This window comes from Siphateles boraxobius, unplaced genomic scaffold, assembly GCF_051911475.1.
Source record: "Siphateles boraxobius isolate OS27281-9 unplaced genomic scaffold, OSU_SipBor_1 13, whole genome shotgun sequence".
Taxonomy (NCBI): Eukaryota; Metazoa; Chordata; class Actinopteri; order Cypriniformes; family Leuciscidae; genus Siphateles; species Siphateles boraxobius.
Window position 1 is genome coordinate 14,859,793 of NW_027508733.1, and position 27,850 is coordinate 14,887,642.

General features: G+C 37.1%; 2 protein-coding genes across 4 annotated transcripts; one reads left to right on the forward strand and one right to left on the reverse strand.

Moving 5' to 3' along the window:
* Positions 1–716: 716 nt before the first annotated feature.
* Positions 717–20,176, reverse strand: nisch (nischarin). Of its 3 annotated transcripts, none has more exons than XR_013203300.1 (21): positions 19,981–20,163; positions 19,380–19,463; positions 19,084–19,266; positions 17,804–17,852; positions 17,232–17,395; positions 15,438–15,533; positions 15,241–15,336; positions 13,668–13,820; positions 13,507–13,575; positions 13,233–13,418; positions 13,010–13,138; positions 12,769–12,882; positions 10,747–10,869; positions 9,340–9,458; positions 9,216–9,268; positions 5,636–6,952; positions 4,373–4,559; positions 3,618–3,768; positions 2,571–2,699; positions 1,990–2,151; positions 717–1,884 (listed from the first exon to the last, which is right to left on the reverse strand). XR_013203300.1 is itself a non-coding variant. In XM_077226036.1 (21 exons), exons 1-21 carry the CDS (start codon positions 20,059–20,061, stop codon positions 1,256–1,258), a joined length of 4,266 nt encoding a protein of 1,421 aa, XP_077082151.1. In that variant the 5' UTR covers positions 20,062–20,176; the 3' UTR covers positions 717–1,255. The 3 variants fall into 3 exon arrangements, 1 of the variants encoding a protein (XP_077082151.1); XM_077226036.1 differs by having other exon boundaries at positions 10,755–10,869; positions 19,981–20,176; XR_013203301.1 differs by lacking the exon at positions 10,747–10,869.
* Positions 20,177–22,258: 2,082 nt separating this feature from the next.
* LOC143735786 (uncharacterized) lies at positions 22,259–23,483 on the forward strand. Its single transcript, XM_077226035.1, has one exon. The coding sequence runs from the start codon at positions 22,696–22,698 to the stop codon at positions 23,335–23,337; it is 642 nt and encodes a 213-aa protein (XP_077082150.1). The 5' UTR covers positions 22,259–22,695; the 3' UTR covers positions 23,338–23,483.
* The last annotated feature ends 4,367 nt before the right edge of the window (positions 23,484–27,850 follow it).

Sequence of the window (27,850 nt, forward strand, 5' to 3'; positions counted from 1 at the left end):
AAGCGATTATCCGTTTATACAGACAGAAAGCAGTTTATTATGCTGCTTTCCCTTTAAGACTGAATGCTCGGATCCAATTTACTGACACGCATTGGTTTTCTCCCAACTGTTCATGCTAATTTAAGACCTAGCCGACTGTTAACGTGAATACTCCACACAGCGGGCATTTTGACATTATTGTGCATCTATCTGACCATTCAAGCGCAATAAGACGTGAAAGAGGACTGAATTAACGATCAGAGAAGGCTCTCTGTGTGCGCGCGTCATGCATGCCGTGCGTCAGTCAGCGCGAGCACCAACCGCTTTGAGTTCTTTTTCAAAGCTTATTGCGCTTAAAAACTAATATAATAACTCAACATCAAGCACGTCCCACTCTTTATTTTCTCATTCATGCATGTTTCATCACTTTAAAGTTTGACATAACTTTAAATAGTATTGTGCTACGCAAATATATTTATACATATATGTATAATATATTAAATACACAATAATAAAATACATAAATAAAATTTTTATATTAAAAAAATATTATATTCATTATTATTTTTATAAATTCTTCACAGCCTGAATACATCTTTCCAAAAACTTTTCCAGACTGAACTGGTTTTTCTCTTTTTTGGGGACATGTTGTCCATTTTAGAACTTCATTTTGTGGATGAGATAAAATATTTGGATATTTAATCAAGAATAAAAACAATAATTAAAAAGAAAACCCATTTACATTTACTCACATTTATTTAAAATAAAAAATTAAAAGTGCATGATCAGTCTGAAATCCTATGGTCAATCTCATGAAGCTCAAAGAGCTCAGTAAACGTGCTTACAAATAAATCCGCGGATTCATCTCGGGAATACTTTCTAAAAATGGAATAACTCTTTAAAACTTCATTTATGTAAAAAACGAAAGACTATATACACATCTTTTCGTTCATTATGAGCCATCTATCGGAAAATCATTTTGTTGCCATGGAACAACAAATTTACTTGAAAAATCAAAATAACACTGTAGCACATAACTGTATAACAGACATTTCATATTTTATGATGCATGGCCGATTGTACACAGCAGCAGATAAATATGCCTAAAAAGCAAAGCAAAGTTTGAAGCCTGAGATGATAAATATTACACTCGTGTGGACTCTACAATACAGCTTCCCAGGATGCATTGTGTCAAAACAGTAAGAAAAAAAAAAGGTTTGTAAAAACAAATGTTCTTCATACTATATGTAGGCAAAAACTGCGCATTTTCCGAGCTTTATCCCGTTAGCTCCACCGGCAGCTCTCGGCTACACAGCGCCTCCCACTGGCGAGCCAGGAGCGATATCAACCGCTCTCTGCTGTCCGCCCCCGGTACATAAATACACCACTGCACCTCGCCCTCGGCTCCTCCGACCCCCTGCGTCCGGTCGCCCTTCCCGTCGGCGTCCGCAAAATGGTCCATGGTAAGGTGGCACAAAAGATCTGGCCCGGGAATGTCGTCGAAAACCAGCGTGAGGGCTTGCGGGTAAGTCTGGTAGCCCATTAGCACGCGGTCCAGGTCACGAATCCGCCGGGCATCCGTGAGGCAGTACTTGTCTCTTTGCGGCGGCTCTTTCGCGAATTCGGGTAGCGGGTAACTGATGTGGTCTTCGTCCAGGAGGAAGACGTCCGTGCTGGTGAGTATAAGAGTCTTGGGCTGTAGGACAGTCTGGTTCTGGCTGGTTTGGCCTGGAATGACATGGACCTGGAACACCAGTACGTACAAAAGGATGTTGAAGGAGTGAGACTGCGCCTGCGGGCTCTTTCTCTCCGCCACGATAAAGGTGAGGTCTCCGATTTCTTCCTCATTTGGGTATACAAACTTCACCTTGCTGGAGTGGACCAGCTCGTAGTTCTCCATTTTACCTGATTTAATGAGGAATACAATATCATTGGTAAACATTCAGTCAAAAGGATGAGCAATATATTGGATTTTTACGCTATATATTCGAGACATCCAAGCAGTCAAACCTGTGCTTTTGTTTCCAAACTGCGAGTAGAAATCCAGCTCAGAAGGTTCAGGAGAGGGAACTTTCTCTAGCAGGGACAAAACCATCATCAGCTGCTGCAGGAAGCGATGCGTGCCGTAACCGTCACGGGTCAGACAGGATATTATGTGATCAGCCGAGGGCCCTTTGAAAAAGGAAAGATTACACTTTTAACTGTTTTTACTCTTAGTTTAATCACACAGTTAATGGAGGTGCTAAATTTCTCAAATAAATATTGTTTCTTGCAAAACTGTTGTACACACGTTTTTAATTGTAAAACACACACATAATGGCACTTGCACCTGTCTGCCGTATAAAAAAACTGCTTGCCAAAGGCATTTACCCTAGAGATAAACAGCAATGTGAAATGCTATATTAGCAGTTCCTTGTTGCACAAATGAACCAAATGGACTTGTGAAAACACAGCTGCACTTATATTTACTGGTACTCCTTTTGATTAAGCTGATCATTACAATTGGTGTCGGCTTGATAAATATGTAATCTAATCACGTGCATTTGGACAGAAAATTGTACGAGTAGTGATCTTGGTCCCAATAAACTCACCGACGACTCGGAAGTACTGATCAAACAAGCCCACGTTGACGCTCTGCAGGTCCTTCAGTTTGAGGGTGAAGCAGAACGAGATGAGGAAATCTGTGTCCTTGTGCTCGGATGGTTGCCAGGTCCACATCACTGCAAGATCATTGTAATAAATAAATTTTAATGTTCTAGACTGATTACTAGAACAGAATTCAAAAATATATGTGAAGAACTGAATAGAATAGGGTGTGAAAATAAAATAGAACAGAATCCTTACAAAAGATAGAATACATATGTGAAAAGATAATACAATATAATACATTTTTAAAAAAAACAACAACAAAAAAAATAATCACAGAATGTATCTGAAGATTAACTGATTAGAATAAAATCACAGAATATCTAAAGAACGGAATACATTAGAATTTAATAGAATTAGATAGCAGAGAATATATCTGAAGAACAGAATATAATAGAACTGAATAAAATTAAATAGTACATCATTACTGAAGAACAGAATACAACAGAACTAAATGAATTTAATAGCAGAATACATCTAAAGAAATTAATATAATAGCAGAATACATCTAAAGAACAGAATACAATATAACTATTTAGAATAAAATAAAACTGAAAAGAATATAATAGCAGAGAATATACCTGAAGAACAGAATACAATAGAACTGAATAGAATAAAATAGCCAAGAATATACCCTGAAGACCAGAATACAACAGATTGGAACAGAATAGCACAGAAAGAAATCATTAGATTAAAACAATATATCAGAGAACAACTATATGAAAAAAGATTGGAATGAAAAGAACAAAGTAGCACAGAATAGAATGTATCTGAAGAACAGAATACATCAGAATGAAATGCATTTTCACAACAGAAAAACTGAATTAAATAGAATAAAACAATAGAAAAGAACAATAGAACTGAATAAATCAGAAGAACAGAATATAATCAAACAGAATTTATCAGATGAACAATAGAACTGAATATAGGCTATTTGAAGATCAGATTATAATAGAATTGTCATTGTAAATGTAAAGTAAGGTTTTGCTCACTTGATTGGTTGGTGAGCGAGGACGCCGTGTCGTCCAGGATGAAGTAGATGGCTTTGGTGGACAGCAGAACACAGGCTGTTGTCTCCACATCAGGAGATCTGTAGAAGAGCACTGATGTCCACAAGATGTGTTTCAGCTCCTCATTCTCCACCTGCATGCCATCAGCAAAACATCTCTTTGTCATAATACAGCAGTTTATTTAGTGCTGTTTGCTTAGACAAGCATAACAATTGCTCAAACTTATGGTCTGGGTTTTGTTTCTTCCATTCAGTTTGTGCAAACGAACATGAATGATACTTTGAACCACGCTAGTTTTCATTAGATTTTTAAGAAACACTTCAAATTAAGTGTAGGGCATAAATCAGTTCTGAGGGTAGCTAATCATGTCGCAAAGTTCAAATGTTAGGTGTGTTTGTTTACGGTTTAAATTCAGTCTAGAACATCCTGTAAAAACAGTGAACTGATTGCATAGGATATTTGAGAATGAGTGGAAAATAGTTCAGATAGTCGCCTTTTGAAAACAAGGCAGCTGGCCAAATGTAACAGAGTCAAAGTAAATAAACAAATTCAGGGAGCCAAGAGCACACACAGGAAAAGAGTGGTTGAAAGGGAGTACAAAATGAGGAATATACAGTGTGAGGACAACACTAAAACCCAAGGGATTGTGAAGGAAACCTCCATTGGGAAGATTCTACGACATAACCATCCAGGAAATTTCCTCATATTAGATCTGAATGTGTGAGCGAACGACTTGCCTCAGCAATATTGTCGTGGAAAAAGTGAACAAGCTGGTCTCCCTTGAGAGATGAGATGAGAAGTAATGAAGAGGAGAGTGAGAGGTGCGAGGGACATAGGTTGTCCTCCATCAGCTGCTGAATGAGAGATTTGGATGGATACAGCAGAGACAACGTCAGATGGGGTCTTGGAACTTCCTGAGGGACGCTGTGAAAAAAAAACAGTGCAGTATATCTACTGTGAAAACAGCTAAGACGAACCATTAAAGTTTTACTAATTAACAAATGCTGCCTTAGGAAAAGTGAGTAGTCATTTAGTAGATGTGTTTTATCATCTCTTTTGCATTACTGATATCCATTAAAAAGCATTTCAAAGGTTTGGCACTTCATCTGTAAAATTAGGATTAGGGATATGATTGAGCTGGGATTACTTTTCTAGTCCAAAGAACATCTGGTTTAGAGTAACATAATTCTTTGTGTAAAAAATATGTTACTTGCATTTCTGGCATCCAATTTAGGCTTGGTCATGGACATAAATTGAAAGTTGCACATATAAGGTTAGAAAACAAGTTTATCACATTAACCTCATGCTAATCGCTATGGCTATGATTTCAAAACATTATGAATAATTATATTTCCCAACCCATTTCGCTTGTAAAGTTAGGATTAGGATTTAGAGATAGGTATAAGGTTAGTTATTGTCCTTTCTTTTCTAGAAACTTATTTTTAAGTTACCGACATAATTCTTATGCTAACAGCTATGGATATAATACACAAATAAACAAATGACCAATCGCACAAATAAATACAACTGAAGAAAGACTGAAAATATGATTTAAATAAACAGTGAAAGATTTTTAAAAAGATGTGGAAGAGAATTCAGTTCAGTATCGCGCACTATTTAGTACGAGAGGTGGGGTTTTTTGTGCCCGTTTTGGATGTGTGCGCAACACAGAAAACAGTGCACAAGTCTTCTTGCGCTTGAATGGTTTCGATACACAAGGAATCGATGCACAAAAGCATCGCATTTTTAATTTTATAGCAAGTATCTGATTCCTGATCTTTAGTAACTGATTCCAGAATTGGAATCGATTATTGATTCCCAACCCTAGGAATATTCTTGCTGAAAGTGTCTTGCCAAAAGACACAAATGTTGAAAACCTTTGCAAAGCTTGAGCCTACAACCTTTCAGTTACATCCCAGGCTACAGCTTAGGTCTGGGGCTAAAATGACATCCATGCTAACATAGCTTTAGAAATACTAGTAACAAATGAGCTCCTTTACCTGCTGGTAGGTATTCTTTTGGTGGTTGTAGCCGGAGCAGGATAACTGTGCACTCTCAAGTGTCCTTTCTTGGTGCGCTGCAGGGCGATGGTCTTAATTTCTCGCAGATTGGATCGAAGCCGCATGAACTCTCTCAGGAAGGTGAACTTGTCTTGTGGAAGGGCGAAAACAATAGTCAGACGCTCGTGACCCGCCATCAGTTCTACAACATGGTTATTATAGAAATGGCGAGAGTTTGAGACGGCCCTACACGAACAACAGCTCTGCTTTGGGTCAAGTAGCGTGAACGAGAGCGGGATACGGGTTACTTTGGAGCAGCTCCGCATCACACTCGCTTCCGAAGAGTCCCGGGATGACAGAGCGACAAAGTCTACCTTGAGAATGCAGAGGTGCCGAGAAGTAAGGAAGAGGATCATGGGATTGGAGGTTTGGTCCTGATCACTTTCAAACAGGCTGATTTGGGATAAAATTTTTGAGGGTACTGAGTTCTTTGGAAATTGTGGGTTGTTTGTGACATTTTTGTCCGAGGTAGATGGGTCTAGATTAAGGAAATGGATCAAGTGTCCACCTTTTACGCTGTCATTGCTTTCCTCAAAGTCCCAAGAGTTAAGAAACTGTCGGATGAACACCTGAGAGTTAGAGGAGTTCAAAATTTGCTCTTTAGTTTGGTCCACATGAGGACTAACGCAAGAATGCATCTCCTTCAGACTTTGGGCATCTGAGAAAAAGAACCATCTCGTATTGCTTGACTTCACCTTCAAAGAGGCACAAACCTCTGGAATATCAAACTGAAATGTCTCAATGGTGGTGTATGGCACAACCAAGTCTATCTCAAGGTTCTCTGCTAGTTCCTCCAAGTTACTCGCAGGTTCTTCTGACCGCGTGTGGAAAACCATAAGCGAGCTGTCCGTTGCTACCAAACAACATGGGCACCGACTCAAACCTTCTCCAACACTGATGCAAAGGGACCAAGCCACCATTTTTACATGATCATCTGCAGATTCTCTTTTCACCTCATCTGATCCCTTTTCCTGAACAGTAGATGAGGAGGAACAACCCATGATCTTGTTGGTATCATCTAGAGTCATCTCAAAGTACCCATCCCCAGAGTGAGGGCTGCCTTGGTCCGTGCCCTCCAGAGAAGTGGTTTTGCAAGGTATCGGGGTTGATTCTATTCTATTAGCCTGGCTGATGTGAGCAGAAAGTTGGTTGGTTAACTCTTGGTTGGTGGTAGTGTAGGACAGTAAAGTAGGAGGCACAAAGAGATTCAAAAGACTTGGGGTCCAAGGTTTCCACTCCTCTTCACAACAACAGGGGCTAAAGAGAAATTAAACAACTTGTTTTAGTTTGGTTTTGAAATCTTCAATGTACAACCATAACCACTCAACCTTTAAAGGGATAGTTCACCCAAAAATGAAAATTCTGTCAGTATTCCCTCATGTTGTTCCAACCCCGTAAAACCTTTGTTCATCTTCGGAACTCGAATTAAGATATTTTTGATGAAATCTGAGAGCTGGATCTCTCCTCCATAGGCTTCTTAAGGGATTGAAACTTGCCAGCCCCGAAAAGTTATTAAAGACATTGTTAAAATAGTCCAAGTGACTCCAGTGGCTCAATCTTAAGTTTATCAAGCAATGAGAATACTTTTTGTGCGCAAAAACAAATAAAAATAACGACTTTATTTCAACTATTTATTTCCTTCTCTGTGGGCCTCCAGTCCGTTGACGTAGTGTGACAGCATAGTGTTTCTGTGTTGTACGTCACATGCAGGCTCACTATTGGCTGAAGCTGGTCATGTGTGTGATGCATGTGACGTATAACAAAGAAACACTTACGCTATAACACTAGTGAACTGACTCGAGGCCCACAGAGAAGGAAATGAATAGTCAAAATAAAGTCATTATTTTTGTTTGTTTTTGCGCACAAAAAGTATTCTCATCGCTTGATAAACTTAAGATTGAGCCACTGTAGTCACTTGGAGTATTTTAACGATGTCTTTAATAACTTTTCGGGGCTGGCCAGTGTCAATCCCTTAAGAAGCCTATGGAGGAGTGATCCAGCTCTTAGATTTAATCAAAAGTATGTAAATTTGTGTTCCGAAGATGAACGAAGGTCTTACGGGGTTGGAACAACATGAGGGTGAGTAATTACTGACAGAATTTTCATTTTTGGGTGAACTATCCCTTTAAGAATTTCAAAGCAGATCCTGGAAAAACATTTCAATCAACCAATCAGATTTGAGGGACAAGTTTACAGTTCAAGTCAAATTTAGGCTTACAACCAGGGTTAGGTGCTTCTACATCAATGTTTTTCACCTATCATTCCCCTCTGATTTTAGGGATAACTTATGGGTAGGTTTAGGTTTAGGGGTAGGAATATGGTTAGGACAAAATCTTCTGACAGGAATGTTGTTCCAGGATCAACAAAATATGACCCAGGAACGCATCTAACTCTGCAAAATCTGGACCACATAACAATCTGTACTTTACTCTTTGGGACTTCCATATATGCAGATATATCAGGTAACACTTTTACTTCTACACTAAGTAATAAGCCCAGAAACACACTTTAAGCAAGAGCACAAACAAAACACAAAAGTTTGGTAAAAGCATTGCCACCACTCCATACCAGTCTTTGTTGTACATAACATATTATCATGTAACAGACCTTAGAAGTCTATCAAGGGATAAAGTTATGTTCAAATTATCTTCAAACTTTTGATCTGCAATGTCATAAGGTGACCCAAGCTTTGTCTCAATTCAAAGGCTGTATGCTTCGAAGGACTCAGACTTCAAAAGCCACGAAGCATGGACTGAGCTTTGTTAAATGGGACTGTCTAGCCATGGAGGACTGTTGTTGGCGTCTAGCAACCCTGACAGCTGTCATTGAGGAGTGACTAACGTTTGTACTAGACTTTTTTCAAAGTTATATTAAACTGTCTGAAAACAAAACAGGGCTCAAAAACTGTCTAAATATTATTACCATGGTCCATTTCTGTTTATAATAGAGTATAAACTACACATAATCGTATCTTAGTAAGAGAAGTCAACATTTGACCTGCTTTAAATGTTTTTTACTTTTAAATTTGTGTTATTAGATATTTGAGTTGAAACCCAATACACACATTTAAAAGTGTAATTCGGCAATTTCTCTAAAAAAAGAAATCCTGTTGTCACCGGCTCGTAATGAATTCTGGGGTAGGCAAGACCGAGAGGGATCAATCTGATATATCCTTAATTTCACGGGAAACAAAGGCCACATTTGGAGGTGGCATTTGAAGGAGCCTTCGAATTGGGACAGCCTTTGGCGCGCCGTGGTGATGCAATCAGCCCTCGAATGTGGCCTTCGAAGGATGCAGCCTCTAAATTGGGATGCAGCTCCAAAAGGAAAAAAATAGACTGTAGGCTCTTGATATAACGCCCCTTGTGGCAACAATGAGAATGCAAAAACTACTTGCATTGCATTATGAATTTAAATCTGAAACATTTCAGGATGCAATTAAGCTTGAAATCTAGCTTGCGTTTGCGTAGAGTATGTTTCGGGCATAGCAGAAACAAAACAGAAGTTTATAAGAACTGACCTGCTCTCAAAGGTGACCTCTGAAGAAAAACTGGAATCAACTTGAGTTTTCACCTGCAAAAAAGGACTTGTTTTTACTGGCATCACAATATCAATTAATTAATTGAGCTATAACACAAACCCACCTGCGGGATGACCTCACAGGCTGAGCTGTAAACATCATAGCATCTCTGGGTAAGTGCAGAATCCACAGGAGTAAATATCTCTTTGGTAATAAAAGCTTTTTCTATACAAGTAGTTATATCTGAGAGGGAGATGGAAAGAAAAAAGTTATTCTTCAGTCACGTAAGTTTTATTCACACAGCAAACAAATTCGATGTGGTGATGATGAAAATGGATAGTGATAATGTGATTTGTTTGTTCAGTCAATATATGGTGTATCATCATTGGTTGATATGGTAATGATGCAAGTGTCAGGATGATGCCATGAGACTTCACATACAACATTTGACAGCAGCTGTCCACAACTTGAAGAAAAAAAATCTAATGATTTGGAGTCAGATACCAAATACCAAAATATGAAGTAAAAAAATTTAATCACACACACAAAAAAGGAAAACTTATTCTAGACTACAATATTAGTACATTAATATATATATATATATATATATACACACACAAAAAAGGAAAACTTATTCTAGACTACAATATTAGTACATTAATATATATATATATATATATATGTTTAAATCACACTTTATAGGAGTGCACAACACTGAATATTTAGAAGTCGTCGGCAGAAACGGAAAGTATCAAAAGCACCCAAGGCTGTTGCTTAGTAACTAACACTCCAGAGACAAATATGGAGATCATATGCTTTATCAATCAGGCCCAATCGGTATTAGAGCAACAACTGCAAATTAACCACAACAAAAATTCAACGTTTAGGTTAGTTTGACACCGCAAAGCAAAGAAAATGGATGCCGATTTTATGATTTAAAGCCAAGTTGTGAGAAAATCTGTGAGGAATGCTGATGAAATTTGATTTATTTTTTCTGCAGTGCAGAAATTGGCACACCAAATCTCCAAAACATAATTATGACCAGGAGAGCTGTATGCAAGTCAGTATGCAGGAGTAACTGAACAGAAAACTGGCTTTTTGTTGAAAATAACAATTTAGTAGTTTCAGATTGATCATTTACAATCATTACGTAATGAAGAAACCATGTAAATGGAGATTGATAACAAACAGCAGAAATATTAAAAAGTATAATTATGTTGTAGGAAATTTGTGATGCCAAAACAGAGCAATAATGTCTCATGATGTTCAACGTCAGTTTTACATTATGTCATGCAATCAGAGGGACGTTTTTTAGTTTTAAAGGTGAAGTGTGTAATTTTTTAAAGTCAATACTATCTCCTATCACATCTTTATATGCAGTCAAAACAAGTGGGCTGGGCCGGGACGGGATTACTTGTTAATCTGACCAATGACAGAGGGGAGTGTTTGAGAAACCAGTTTGAGATGACACACTTCACTTTTAACTCTATGTTTGTGTTTCCCCCCCTCGTCCCAGCAGCGCGATACATACATGATTACCTTGACTGGAGCAGGTGGAACGGGACAGAGAGGGGGAGGAAGAGGAGGGTGGCGCGACGAGAGAGGACGAGGAGGACTGCGGCCCGCCGGCGGCCTGCCCCGGGACGTCACTCACCTGACAACAATAACATCAGGCTTCTCTTTAGCGAAAAGCACAACCACGACCAATGGAGGTCAATGTAAAGGGTGCGAGGAATCATAAACGTCTTAACGTTTTACAACATGTCCAAACCAGAACGACAAGTGATATATCGCATTCATGTTAATCTGAGTTTTTGAGCAGCTCCACCCACACAGAAATCTCCCTGGTCCAAATCCTGCTCCATATCAAACACCAAATATCTTCGGATCGAATGTGATCTGACATTTCGCTTTCAATGTGAACAAAAACTTTGCTCAAAACGTCATGCCTGGTTAGGACACTTTGTTAGCATGAAAGATTCAGCACACAGAAACACGAAGGCCTCAGAATAATACTGAGTTCATGTTATTTCGGAAATACCGTAATTTGATTTTTTTTCAGTTTAATTTTATAAAAGCTCTTGATTTTTTGTGACGACATAAAACCAAAAGTGCAGCTGTTCAACAGAAAAAGATAGTCAGAGGGTACACATTTTACATGCTATTTTATAATAGACAAATTTCCCTGATGTACTTTCTAAGTTCTTAAATTTAAAGAAAACTAATTTAATATTTAAATTGTTTAAAACAATATTTAAATTATTACAATTATTTAAAATTATATTTAAATTGTTTAAACTATAATTAAATTATTTTAAACAAAATAAATCCTGAGAGACAGAACTGCCAATTCTTTACAAACACTGAACAGCTCTAATGTAATTTTAATGTCATTAAAATTACGGTAATTCCGAGACGTAAGCGCAACATATTACAATAGCATACGCAATTGTATGCATTGACAATAACCACATTTATTTCATGTCTTTATAATATAGCAGGAGCGCAGTCAAGTCTAGTGGAGATGATATCCAGTCACTATCAGAGTCTGGCCAGGCGGAGGCGCCACAACTCGTGTCTATCTCTTCACTGGATAATTTGTGTTATGCAATAGATGCTGACACAAAAATACATCAAAGCGATCATATAAAGCCAGACACTGAATCATCTTTTTCTTGAATTCTCATGACTGGATATCAAGGTTTAGCCCGATTCACTCCTAAAAATATTTTTTTGAGAATAATAATGCGTCATACTCACACTCAGAAAGCCATCAAGCACACGCCTTAAACAATAATTACATCAGAAAACCCTTAATCTGACAGATGAAACAGTGGTTTGCATAACAGCCTATTACATAACCGTTTTATTTAGGAAAGCTTTTAATTTCCCTTTTTAACCATCTTGCAATGTTTTTTTAAAATGTTCCTACTGAACATCAAAACAATCTATTAATAATAAAGGCTAATAGTAATAATAATTTTATAATTATAATGAGGATAATAACAATAACATTATTATTTATGTTATAATTATAATTATTATAATGAAAAAAGTACTAAAAGGAATATTACTACTAAACAAAATCAAAACAGTCTAATAAATGTTAAAATAATATTAAATAATAATATAATATAATACATTTAATAATAAATAATTGTTATTATCATCATGAATAGTATTTAAATTTATTTTCCTATTAAACAAAGGCAAAACAGTCTAATAATAAATGTCAAAATAATATTAATGTTAAATAATAATGTATACAACAATTAATAAAGCAAAACAGTCTAATAATAAATGTCAAAATAATATTAATGTTAAATAATAATGTATACAACAATTAATAAAGCAAAACAGTCTAATAATAAATATATAATAATAATAATAATAATAATGTTAAATAAAAATAAATGTTATAATAATTATTATTATTATTATGATCATGAAATAGTACTTTTCCTATGAAACAAAAGCAAAACAGTCAAATAATAATTAACATTAATAGTAAATAAAAAAATAATAATCTGCAATCAAAACAAGTATAAAATACCTTTTTTTCATTGCTTGCCATTCGGTCTTTGGCCACTTTGGCTTTCTGAATGGCTTTCAGCACCTCAACGGTGTCAAGCTCTTTCTCTGTGGTGGTCGTACCGTCCAAACACACCTGCATGACAAACGTGAATTACATTTCTCGATCCTTTAAAAATGTCCTGAAAACCACCTCATTTATGTAATATGACATTCTTCCTTCAAAGCGTAACAATGCTGCGAACTGATGAGAAGCTCCATACCTCAGAGGCCCTGTCGCAGAACTGGGCCAGAACTTTAGTCCTGTAATCTGGGATGATGCACATGGGGTTTTTAGCCAGAGTCAGTTTCTCCAGACAGGGAAGAGTGCTGATGTGTTTAATTTCATCCAGCTACGCAAAACAGAAGAAAGAGAGAATTATATCGAGCAAATAATTACGTCAACAAAATAACATTTTGCGACAGTCTGTGCGAATAATAAACTACCTGTGCTAATTTGTTCTTGCTTAAGTCCAAGTTAACCAAGGAGTAAAGTTTACTGAGACCGGAGAGAGTCTCCAGCTGATTCCCAGCCAGATTCAAAGTCTTGACATTCCCGAGTTTAGTGTGAACGCACTCCAGGACGGTGAGTTTGTTGAAGGACAGATCCAGGTGAACCAGGTTGTACAAATGCTGCATTGAAAAAGGTAGAAATAAATACATTAGCTTATTTAAACCACACAATCTTTGCAAATTAAGACATTATTTTGAGAAAACACACCTGGAGGTTTTCCACAAGAGACAACTCATTATGGCTGAGGTCAAGAAATTCCACCTCAGGAATCAGTTTCTACAACAACAAAAAAGACCAGGAAAAGCAGAACTTTTATAATCAACAAGGAAACAACTGGTATTTATTTCATATAAGGTAAGCCAACTCACCACAGAGTCATCGATGCAGCGTATGAAGTTTCGGCTCATGTCCAGAGTGGTGAGCATCTTCCACGTGGGAATGATCGCCGTCACAGGACAGTCCGTATCCACACCCTCAGGTTCCCATTGCGCAAATTCAGATGCTTCAGGAACTAAGATTTCCTGTCGAAGGAGGAGTGTACATTGTCATTCGCACAACTTTCAGTGGCAGTGAAAAGGTTGAGAAGCTTTTTTGTTTTAAGACATGTTTTAGTCTTTTATAAAAGCAAAACAATTAAGGCAAAAACTAAAAACGTTGCAACCTTTTAACGTAGGGGTGGGCGATATGACCAAATTCTTTTTTTCATGAGACATTTTATTTGATGATAACAATATGTATCACGAAATTTTATCTTATTTCTGTTATTAAAAATAAGAAAAAAAGAAGCAAATAACAAACTATAGGACAAATACAATATAAAAAATTTTTTATTAAACAAATTAAGTTTTTCAGGTACAATAGGTTTATTTAACATGTAGTTAGAATTAGTACATAAATGTATGAAACAAAATGTTAAAAAAATCTTTACTGTATGAATTAAATATAAATTTATTCTTATTAAAGCTAGAGCCTAAGTTTTTTCTGTCTTTTGTTTGATTGACATTAATGACACAGAGCAGCAGGTATATTAGGCTGCTGTCACTTTAAGACCAAACGCACGGATCCATTATACTGATACACATCCAGTTTACACCCGACAGTTTACTTTCACTTGAGTTCACCCAAAAATTAGTCCATGATTTACTCATCCTGAACCCATCCTATGTGTATGTGACATTCTTCTTTCAGATGAATACAATCAGAGTTATATTAAAAAATGTCCTGGCTCTTCCAAGCCTTATACTGGGAAACAATGGATATATTTTTTTAATTGTTAATTGTGCTTTAAGTCCATTAAAGTGCATCCAACCGTGATAAAAGTGCTCGAAACAGCTCTGGGGGTTAATAAAGGTCTTCTGAAGTGAAGCGATGTATTCGTGTAAGAAAAAAAATCTATATTTAAAACTTCATCGACTAAAATAACTAGCTTCCAGCAGACGGCCGTACGCGTCGACTTACGGCAAAAGAGTAACCCTTGAACTTGACGCACAACATAATGACGAACACGGTTGACCAGTCCTGTTTGAACCGGGAGAGGCGTCAAAGCTTACGCTACTCCTACGTCATACATCAAGTGTAACTCTTACGCCGTAAATCGATGCGTACGGACGTCTGCCGGAAGCTAGATATTTTAGTCGAAAAAGTTTTAAATATGGATATTTTTCTTACATGAACGCATCGCTTCACTTCAGAAGACCTTTATTAACCCCCGCAGAGTCGTTTCGAGCACTTTTATCATGGATGGATGCACTTTGATGGACTTAAAGCGCAATTAACAATTAAAAAAAATATATCCATTGACTCCCAGTATAAGGCTTGGAAGAGCCAGGTCATTTTTAAAATAACTCTGTATTCGTATTGTTACTAGAGAAGCTCTACTGCATTTTGAGATTCAAAAACCTAAGTTATAATCTAACACAACAACAGAAGCATCTAAAGTACCGTCATACTGCCGGCTGAGAGGTGTATGCTGAGCGTGGCCAGCGTGGGCTTGAGGGAAGGCAGACCTTTTATCTGTCCAGCATCGCAATCACTGATCTGAAAATAAAATATTTAAAAAAAATTGTTTTAGAAACATCGAACATCCTTTACAGACTCTCGATTTAACACAAAACGAACTCAAACGTGAGTGTCTTCACCTCGATCTGGAGCAGCGCTTTAAAGATAGACAGGTCAAACGGAAGGCTCTGCTCCTCGATGTTACTCGTCCCCACCACTTTTTTCATTCCAGGAACCTGCATTTGGAGATTTTATGTATAGCTTTTAGTTATTCTTGTAATGTGCAAAAAAAAAATAAGGTTATTTGATACATTTATACAGTTATACGTTTCTTTAACTTTACTTTGCTCAAAATGACATGCCCAAGTGTGCCGCGCACACCTCCTGAAAAGTGAAGCCAAATCCTTTTGATCCCCCCCTGGTGGCTGGCTGCAGTATAGATCATAAACCTATTCATTTTCCTCTCCATATGTTCAAATGGGACACGAGCCACACTAAAAAATCCGATTACACTTCAAATAATTTTTTGCCAAAGATGTTTCGTGTCTTTTTAGGTAGTTCTTATTACACTAGCAAATGTTCAAGTTTGTTTTTCTAACAAGTTTGGTCAGAGAATGTCTAATAGAAGAGAATTGGCACTGTCTGGTTACTTCCGGTTTCTGGACTGGCTGCAGTAACACGTCTCTGTCCATGGGGGGGGCGCTCGCAGGTGAGTGCAGAATGAATGGGAGTCTATGGGGTTTCACCCCAAAAAATCCACTTTTCTCAGGATGTAATTTTTTGTCAAGTAATTTGAAAGTTGCATTCAAAAGGGGGGGCTAAGGTAATACACTCAGCTGAAAATTGCATTTTTATGTTCGCTTATCTGTTCTAAAAATCCATTCAAAAATATCATGACGTCACATAATAGCAGAATGCTAGTGTGTTCCGGCCAACAACGACCTAACCTGTAAGAAATCGAAAGGACATAAGTACTCGTTCATTTGACTTTTGGACTATAATGTATATTGAACTTGCGGAATCAAAAATAAAATCTACGTTGACTCAACGACAAGCAGGAGAAAGGGATACATTTAGCCGTCTAGCTCCATAGACTCCCATTCATTCTGCACTCGCCCGCGATCACCTCCAGTGGAATTCTTATGGAACTGCAACCAAGATGATATACAATGGGGCTACTAGGAAGTGCCAAGGCTCTCCGTTAGACGGGCTCTGGTTTGGTTTTAGTTAGTTATTTGATGCTATAAAAATGTGGTGTGGGCAGGACCTTAATACCGCAGGGCTCTGAATGACATAATCGGCAATGACCATTTCTGGGATATTTTGGCTTCATTTTTCTAGAGTGGAGGGAAGCAGAGATGGGCCATCCATCTGTTTTACAGTCTATGGTCATGCATGATTAGGACATGCTGTTAGTAAAGATTCAGCAGCACACACAGGAACACGAAGGCCTCAAATTAATACGCCATTCCTGTTATTTCAGAAACACTGTAAATTACAATTTTTCTGTATAATAAAAAAAGCTATTTTCCTCACTTCTCCTAATTGAAAGTGATAAAATAACCCAAACTGCAGTGGTTCAACAGTTCAAGCAAGTCAGAAAGTTATATATTATTATTTATATTGTTTTATTTTAAATAATTTATATTATATTTAAAATATTATTATTAACCATTATTGATTAAATTGTATACATGCATACATATATATATATATATATATATATATATATATATATGTATGTATGCATGTATACAATTTAATCAATAATAATAATAAATGTGTGTATACTGTATATAAAATGTATATTATAAATTAATTTACATAATTATTTATGAATTTACAGATTCAAAAAAATTACTAACATCAGCGAATCGATACTGACATATCGGGTACCAACGTGTCATACTTTCAGTAAAGTGACAAACTCCGACCTTGAGGTACTTGAGGCGGCAGGTGAAGTCCAGGATGTGCCCGAGGTCGGCCTTGGCATCTCCGTTGGCACAGGTGGGCTTGGCGAGTTTCAGCTGCTGTGTGACGGCGTACAACTGGAGGGGTCTGAGAAAAAACACCTCGCCTGCCGCCAACAACTGCTCACCTGGGAGAAGAGACACAACCACATTTAATAGAGAATACTGGAGTGCATACATGATGATAAAACTGATCATATTATGTGTAAATAAATATTTAAAAATGGATTTGTTGAACATGCATTTAGTAATTTATCAGCTACTATGCGCTAATATAGTCTCTTTTTTTGCATTTCATCATCAGCAGTAGAAAATGTTTAATATGATAATAAGGTTGTATTTTTTCCAATTAAAAAGCATTATTTTTCTAAACCAGGTTGCAAGACTATAGATGTCGAATGCAAAAGCCTCATTTGGAGCTTTATTATAATATTACAGATTTTAAATACAGCCAATTATATCGCTTATCAGTCAATACATTTAATTCTGTACATTTCAAGCATGTAATAACTGGCTATTGATATAAAGTAACAGACCGTTATGAAAGAGCTCTTCAGCCAGGGCAGCAGCGATTCCATTGATTTCCTGAAAATAAGGATGTTTTTGTCAACATTGAAAATCTAATGTCACGTCATTGAGCTTTTATGACCGGCATGTGCTTCTCCAACTCATTTCCTGAAAAATTTCGCCGGAGGAATTCAGAAACCACTTCAATTGCCTCCTTACAGCTTGTTTTTTTGTCTTCTAAATATTCTGAGAAAATGCATTGAAACACTTTTATGTGCACAAATAAGGGTTATTATAGTTAACTAAATAAATAATAATAATTTTTGTTACATTAAATATAATGAACATTATCTGAAATTAAAATTTAAAAAACCTTAAAACTACTTTATTTCAGGTATTTGCCAAGGCAACATTGTTAATTTTCATTTAGTTTGATATTCAAAATCGATATACTAAAACAACAATATAAAACTGAAATAAAAATTATATAAAAGGCTAATAAAACAGACAAAACACCAGAAGATTACTAAAACTTCAACTTAAAAAAAAAAAAAAAAAAAAATAAAAAACCTATTTTGAAATATTAATAACATTATAATATTATCTGAACACAACAGTATGGAAGCTTGTTTACGCCACAGAATCAAAAAAATTAAAAATTTAATAATTTGCAGGATCTAAACTGGCAACTCTGAAAAAAGTCAGAATTGTGAGATAATATAATATACTCTAATATACTCACCAAATATTGTGAGTTTATATGGTGCAATTCTAACTTTTTCAGAACTGCCGGTTTATGCTGCAATTATGGCTTTTTGTCTCAGAATTGTGAGATTTCAACTTTTTTATTTTTTTCATTCCATTAAAGAAAACAAGCTTCCATAGAACGATGCTAAGATAACTCAGGCACAAATCCAACAAAAGTGCCAATCGAGAACAAATGCATTTCTCCTCTCCAAAACAACTCAGTCCGGTCATATGCCTCTTCCAGACAAAAGCCGTTCAGAGATCAATATCAATACTACTACTGTCAGCGGGAAAACATCGCTTACGGCCAGATCACAGGCCCTGCTGTTCTGAGAACCATTTATACGGCTGAGACGAGAGAATGCAGAGATTCATCTTTACTGGATGTGAAGGCAACAGATCAAGGGTTGCATCCAATTGTTTTGGATGGATTACACACAAACTCCAGTTAATATTTAACCGGCATGTGACAGATATGAAGCACAGGAATCTTCTGTTTACAATCTTATAATGACATTAACGCAATCTCTCGCTTCTTAAGACAAAGCACATAAAAACTTACATAGAAGTGAAAATGCAAGAAGTTAGACAAGACTTTGGGAGTTGCCGCAGGGAATCTGCTGAGGAGGGTTTGCAGATAAACTTCCAGCTCCTTTTGTCGCTTCTCAACGAGGCTTTTGGAGTTTTTGCCGATGATCTTTTTGGGCGGCAGTAGATGTTTATCGATCTTCTTCTCCACAGTGAGCTGAAGTCAACAACATTTAATCAGTTTTATCAGTCACTCCCTGTGAACTATGAACTCAATGTCGATATCTGAGGTCTGATCTATGGTTTTAGGAACTTGACTGCGTAACTCACTTTTTCGTGCAAATCGTGAAAGTCGCTGTAACGATGTTTGACAGTCCAACTGTGATCTCCAACCTTCACCTCTATAATGTAAACCTGAGGGGGTTGAGAAAATACATTTGTATTTGTTTTACATAAAATTAAATTGTTAATTAATACTGCTCATTAATGTGTTTTAAACACTGCAAACCAACCAACGCCTCTCCAGTTTGTCAAAGATTCATATATAACTCATATTGTGTTTTATGCAAATGAGCATGCAAATCCTTAAAGTGGCCTTTGACACTGTGTGGACCGCTATTTTTATTGTCTATTAACAATTAAACACAGGATTTCTCTAACCATTGATACATTTTTCCTATAAGCATAATGGCCTCTTATGCAAATCATCAAATGTTTAAAAAACATCCGCTCTTATGCAACACACATTGTTTTCTTAAACGCCTGTTGTATTTTATACGTCACACAAATCTAATTTTAATCTTAACTAAATATACTTATATCCAACAAAACTAACAATATCAATCATTTTCACTTATTTTATTCGCAAATCGTCATCATAATCATGAATATGCACTGAACAGCCGACCCAAATAAAACCCTTCATACGGACCGTGTAATTCTCCACCAGCTCGGATCCCACGATGCGGACGCGTTTCTGCGGGCTCTGCTCTGACAGATGCGGCGCGTCCATCTTCAGTTTGAGCGCGGCGCGATGAAAAATGCAAGCCTAGCTGTCATTTAGCACCTCCATATTTGTTGTGGTTTAACCGAAACAAAGCTCCTCCTACTTGTTTTTCTCAAAGGCCGCGGCGCTCGCACACAGAGAGAGCTTTATCGCCCCCTATCGCATGAGGCTGCTACTGCTAAAACTATGCATTACATCGTCAGCAGAACTCAAACATGAATATCAATACTATGACTCTATGTGAATTCAATGAGATTCCCCTATTTACTCTACGATGTACCCACTGACATATGAAGTAATGGGCTAATCTTTAATACATATAAAGAACAATACATTTATTCGTTTTTGTAGCTTATTTGATACCAGAGTAAAGTAATATTTTGATAGATATTAATATCAACCTCTATTCTTGTAAATATACGTTTAAATGTATATAAAACATACGGTCATGTGACTAGAGTTACTATAACAATCCCAAAAAACCTGCAATTTCATTATGAACCCCTAGGGGTTTCAGAGACAAGGAATAAGGTTGTGGTTGCAACCAATAATACATTAAAAAAATCTATAAATAATAATAATTAATCATAAAGAACACCTATAGAAGAAATTGTAAGAACTCTGTTACAATTCTGTTAATCAAATAATTTGATTGATTCTTTATATTTATGTATATATATTTATTTTAAAAAATGGCAAAGTATTATATTTAATAATTTTAAATATAACAATATACAATTTATAATAATATAGCATTAATAGTTTAGCTAACATTATTTCAAGAAAGAAAACTAACGCAATCACTGTTGCACAAATTATTTATTATTAATATAAAACTTATTATAACATAGGCCTATATAAATACATTTTATTTACTTATTAAAGGTATTCAGCTCACACATGGAAATCCAGCAACAAAGAAGCGTTGATGGAATTTTTGGTTCCCAAAAAAACCAAAAGGGAACCATTTGGAAATGTTATGTGTTGGGATGGTTTACTCACCACAAGTTAAAATATAAACTGATATATACTTCCTCTCTCTCTCTGTCTCTATTTGTCTATATTTTGCCTTTTCTGTCTGTTTATCCTAGATAAAATAAACTACATACCTCTGTTTCTATCTACCTATCTATCTATCTATCTATCTATCTAAAATAAACTAACATATACTACTCCTATCTCCGTTTCATTCATCCATCCGGCTGTCTGTCTGTCTTTTCATCCAGGAGTTCATTTACTCACTCACTCACTCGTGTAATCACTGATGCATTGAATGCATTCACTCGTTCATTTATTTATTTATTCATTTCAGGCTGAAGGCAACCATCTTTTTCTCGGTTCGTCGAGCTCGATGAGGGTTTAATACAGAAAATCAATGCTTTAATCCTCCGCTAACGTTGGAGGAAGTGCCTTTTCCTTTTTGTTTGTTTTTCAAAGGTTTGACGAGGCTGGTCGAATGGAAGAAGAAAAGTGTGTTTGTAGCCTATGCGCCGTTAGGTCATAAATTAAGCATTTTAGTGATTGTGTCCCTACTACAAAATAGTAAGTAGGCTTATTGTTCAGGCGGTTCACTCATTTTAGACTCTCGATTAAACAATAAATGCCACATCGATGGAAAATCTTAGTCGTATGGATAAATAAACAGAAAATGTGTTCATATGCATACATATATAGTGTATTTCATATCCTAATAAGGAAAGAGAGAGAGCGTTTTCCTGTATAGCCTAAAAGAGAACGGAGAAACAAACATAACGACTAAAAAGAGAACTACTCGTTCATACGACAGCCATTAGTTTGTTGTCCTCACATCTTCCACATACATCACGTATACGCTCTCTTTGTCGTTATGACGTTTCTCAACTGATTTAGGGGCAGATTAGCGTTCTTGTCCATACGTGAAAATGACGCGGATTGACAGCAAAAACTGATCCTGGAACAGCAGCTGCGAAGACGCCCAGAGAAGGAACAAACCATTTATATCGCGGAGGGGGAACATTTTCGGAATACGAAATAACGGCGTTGTCGGCACTCTTGATGTTGTTGTTTTAAAATATTTAAAATATAAGTATAAAGTAGCATATATAGGATGTTGTTAAATACAATTACAGGCATATTTGAAATACTTTACCTCAAAAAAGAATGAAACGCCCCTATGCTTTCGATGGGGTTTGAAGCGCCCCAACACTATAAATATCACACCAGACGCTGATTTCTGTAGATGTCAACTGTCATATCGAGACAAGCGCTAGTCAGGTACGGACAGAAAGAGTAGTTTGTTGGCATTTAACCAAAAGTAAAACAAACTAAAAACATATTTTTTTACACTCTTCAGACATTTAAACAACGCATTTGCTTTTAATCTGAGGCAAAAAGACACCGGTTACTCGGAAAAGCTGAGGAGGGGTGTGACTGATCTCAGATCAGAGCCACACGCGAGTCAAGCTGCCTATACAGAGGGCACTGCGCCAGGCTATGTGCCATCTAAAGCCAGTGACAAAGAAAAAATCGGAAAAGATAGTAAAAAGGTAGACGACTGAGGGGGTGAATCGTGTAGAAAGGCACGAGTAACCAAAACCCCTAATCAAGGAGAAGAAACAGCCTTTGTTGCCCTCTAGATTATGTGAGAGCGCCCTACAGCTGATGCTAGACACTGAGAAAATGTGTGGAAGGGGCATGATATGCCAATGGGAGGTCTACGGCAACAGACCTTCCATCAAGGAGACAGAAAAACACAAGAGCAACTCGAGGAGAAGCAACGGCGGTGGTAAACACAAGTGGCACAAATGGGGAAGGAGGCCAGGAAGAAAGGCGCACTGTCCAGAAATGCGCAGAAATCGTGCGAGACCGCCTCGGTGGTCTAATGTTACCACTGTGGTCTCATTGCGTCCTGCCAATGTTCAAGGCAACCGAGCGCCTGGCATGAGGGCGCCCAGGAACACCAACCAGTTCCTCATGCATGAGAAATATCAGATGATGCATATGCGATCGGACTCAGTTGGCATAGACAGCGGGTCCGACTGCGAAATGGACTTTGCGGATATGGACTCGTACCTTGGTGTGCTGGAAAACGCTAGAGGCGCACTGTTGGACAGTCCAGATCTGTCTTCACCACCCACATTTTACGCACGTCAGATGAAGCAATGCCAGCCGTTCCCCTTCTTTGGCTTCGATCAAGAGGAAAGCATGCAATATTTCCCATCAGAAGACGACGTGTTGCAAAGCGAAGGCTTCATGCAAAGGGACTTCAAGGAATTCTGTGACACTGTGGCACCATGTATTTAGACACCTGCCACAGGTAACACGTTTACATCATCACTACGGTGGTTTCTGAACTGTTTTTCACAACTGAATCTGTCGATTGCAATGTGACAAGACATTGTTTTGTTTGTTTGTTCTGTGATGTATTACGACTGGTCTGTTTAGGGGGGGGGGGGGGGGGGGTAGGAGTGAGTCCTACACTCACAAAGTAGGAGTGAGACCAGCCAGCCAATCACCATCAAGATCATTTGATCACTCATGACAAACAGCAGCGGTTTGTACTGCAAAACTAAACCATATGTGAATGTTTTTTCATAATAAATTGTCATTTTGCTATACACTTTGTCTATATATTTTTATTCACTGTTTATATTTTGGATACGTTTTGCTCAATGAATAATAACCTGCAAATATCAGATTGACTTGTCAAAGATGATCATTCACAACCTTTGCATCATTTACAGTTGCATTGTTGAAACCGAACAACATTTTACAGAATGGCATTATCCAAATATTTTGGGGTCATGAAAGGAGACGCATGACAGAAATATGAAGCCTGCGTAACATTTAGGAAGCACCTTTTCTTCTTTCCAGCATACACATACACACCCTTCTTGTACATCAGTGCTGGCTCTTGAAGATCTGACACAAGAACAATAGCAATGCTCATGAGACAAGGTGTGTGTGCAAAAGAGCCTCTATATAACCGTATAATCTCGGTCACTAATTGGGTTTCCGTTCTGAAGCACACAATGAGACCTATTATCATCTTTAGTCTTGTGTATGATGTGTTAATAAGGAAATTTAAAGCCCTGCTAGTCAATAAAAATGCAAAAAGGTTCAATAAAAAGGCTGAGATGAAATCTTTCTCATGAATAGACCCTGAGTGTTTTGATCAACAGCGGTTCAGCCCCTTTCCTGCACAGCTTGCCAACTGCATGTGAGATAATCGTAGTGGGACTTGTTCCAGCCAAACCTACAGGATTGTATGTTCAATCCCCCGACTCCATTTCTAGCCCTTTAACTGCCGATAAAAGAAATAAACACTTCACTAAGATGGGAAAAGAGACTTTCAAATGGATTTTAGGAGTATTTCTGGGTAGTTGACATGGCAGGAGTGTCTTGAATCTAAAACCATTTTTAAATAATTTATTTTACTTGCAATATTTATAACCTCATCATTTTAAAGAATACAAAGAACACATTTTATAAAAATATATATTATATTATTTTAAAATAAGTATATTTTGCATAAAGGAAATTGAGGATCATGAAGATTTTTTTTTTATATTTTGTTATTTTCATGACAAACATGTTTTTTAACATGTTGCTATTTTATTTTTTTATTTTATTTAAATGAAAAATAAATATGCCTACATTGGTTTTATTTCAATTTGCACAAATAAAAGACAGTATAACAAATACAATATGAAAATATGTATACATACTATATAAAAATATGTATAACTGTCATGAAAATAATGCAAAAAAAAAAAAAAAAATGAACGGTCCGAGAACAGGCTGCATTTTCCTTAAGCAAAATATAACTTTGTTTTTGTGACAAAATGTGGCATGGGCATGTTTTTGACAGGTTTCCACAGATTTACTCTTGTCAATAAAAATGGAAATTTGATGTTACAGTTACAGCTTCTAAAAATGCACGCTTAAACATTAATATCAATTTGAATCTAAACCTTGATGAAAGAAAACTTTCTCAGACCATAAAATAAAACTTTTAAATCTATTGTTCTATTCAAATACACGCAGATTAAAATTGCCTTATGCCAGGAACAAGATTTCAGGGGCGTACATGTGTTGAATGAGGCAAAGCTGCCCCTTTGACCAGAGCTTAAGGTGTTCAGATCAAATGTGTCTTGTGGTTCATCAAGGTTGGCTGAGGAGTTAATCAGTAAATGAAATGGTTTAACATCAAACTCATTTTGTCAAATAAATATATAACATTTAGATAAAGAGTTAGAAAGGACGCTCCCACACTGTAAACGGACAGGTTACATGCCTCGGCAGTGTCTTGCATAATCTTTATAATTTGTGTATAATTGTTATGACCTCATATTGGTTTTATGACCTCATACTGATCAAAAACTACATGGAATACTTTTAAAAGTTAATAAAAAAGATCATTATTTCAGGCCATAAACATTCTGTCAATGTCATTTTTGATAACCGTTCTAAAAAGGAAGTATAGAATTCTGATATTGAAATCAAATTGAAACTCTGAAATAAGGAAGAATTTGGATTCAACTTCCAAAGAAGCAGAAGATCTTGATCATGTGATAATGAGGGTATAGGAGGAGGGGAAAGACAGGATAATGACTGCTAACAGTCAAGCAAGAATTTTAGTAAGCATACGTGATGTCAAACCTGACCCTCCATACATGCCTTGTTCTCCTTTTATTTATCTTTCATAAAAGTATTTCATATTCATATAGTGAAATATATGCAATATAAACAGTTAGTTGTCTCTAAAACCCTCCTCCCGAAAGCCTGCGATTGGTCAGATGGCACAGTCTGTTGTGATTCGTCTACCTTTCTCTGATTGGTTCGTATGGCCCAGTCCATTGTGATTGGTCTACTCTGCTCTGATTGGTCAGATGGCCCAGTCCGTTGTGATTGGTCTACTCCGCTCTGATTGGTCAGATGGCCCAGTCTGTTGTGATTGGTCTACTCCACTCTGATTGGTCAGATGGCCCAGTCCGTTGTGATTGGTCTACTCCGCTCTGATTGGTCAGATGGCCCAGTCTGTTGTGATTGGTCTACTCTGCTCTAATTGGTCAGACAGCCCAGTCTGTTGTGATTGGTCGATTGGTCTTACAGCAGGTGTCGGAAACGAAACGCCATTACATACCTGAATTTCAGCAATTGTGCAGTGAACAGTAACGATGGCATCGTTTTTTCTGTTTCAATTCCAGCTTAAGTTCTCCTCCTTTTGAAGTGCAGCAAAGTGGATTCACAGCACTGAAAACAGTGTCTTCTCGACATGTTGACAACACGAATCAAACTCTTACCGGCCTCAGCTACTACAGAGTTGTTGTAGCTGAGGCCAACAAAGTAGATGTTGTTCATGGGCAAGCCAATAAAAACCATAGGCTGGCATTATTTAAAAAAAAAATATATATATATATATATTATTACGTAGGTATGTAACAGGAACTGAGACTAGAATTGATGAGGACTCATTTCGGCAGTTCAGAATCAATTTTCTTTTAGAACACAATCATTTGTACGGGAAGCCCGCAAGAGACGAGGCGATCTCCGATACCAAGGGTCGGCGATACACATTTACGAAGACTACACACCGGAGGTCCTCGAGCAACATGCTAAGTACCATGACGCCATGTCAACGCTATACAACCTGGGCCTCAGACCGTCTCTCAGACTGTCTCTCCTATTCCCAGCCCCCTTACAGATTACACTACCCAATGGAGCTAAGAAGAAGCTAGCTTCGCCCGAGGAGGTTGCGACCTTTGCGGCTAACTACCAACAGAGACCAGACATGGAGGCCGACTAACTGACTTAGTCAGCTGACGGCTGGCTGCACTAGCTGTGTTGACTAGCTTTTTCCTGAGGCAGATCTACTCCGCTTTACTGCGGGTTATGGACCCTGAGCCCGGACTAAATTGAGACAATGTACAGCAGGTGAGCCCCCAGCTAGTTTTTGAGCTAAATGGCAGCTAATTAGCAGGCTAAAGGTCTGTGGCCCTGTGGATGGCACTCCATAACTTTTGAGGGGTGAAACATTGAAGATGCTGGACTAGAGACACATGTAAACTGAGTCTGTAGTGCACTCGGACGCTGTATGTTGTTAAGAATACAATAACTTTGTCTTTGATCGTTAAAACTTTGCAGAACTTTTATATTCGCAAACAGCACACTGCATCATTCGCTTCCAGTTCTGTTAGTTATTCAAAACAGTCCTTTATGCTATTTGTTATCATATTATTTAATCCTTTGTCATAATTATAAACACACTGGTTAGTAGTGCAAATAGTTTTACTGCACTTTGCATGTCTCATTGAAATCTATATATACATTTATCTGACATTTGTCACTGGCAAAATATATAGTTTGTGTTTAAAATCATTAAAATCAAAATGAGCCACTGTAGAAACTGATGCCAAGTAAACCCTTATTAATTATACTTTGGTTGCTAATGTTAATTACAGATAATTCCATCAATGGTTTGGACAGGGGAATGCAAAAAAATCTGTATAGGCAAATACTACAGTGAAAACTGAAAAACTTTACATGGATTCATACATCCAAAATAAATGTGCATTATACCTTTAAATGTCCAAGAGCCTGATTACAGTTGAGGGCTGGTGTGGATGTGTGTTTTGTGGGGGATGGGTTCCTCTCAAAGGCCTTTGCTATAGAAACAAATCTGTGACCCGTGTTGAAAACTTTAGGTGCAAGTGGGGCACAATTATGCCCACTGTAAAAAATTATGTTCTTACTTAGTATTTTGTCTGCTTTTTCTATTGCACTTATCTATGAAAAATTACTAACTAATTAGACT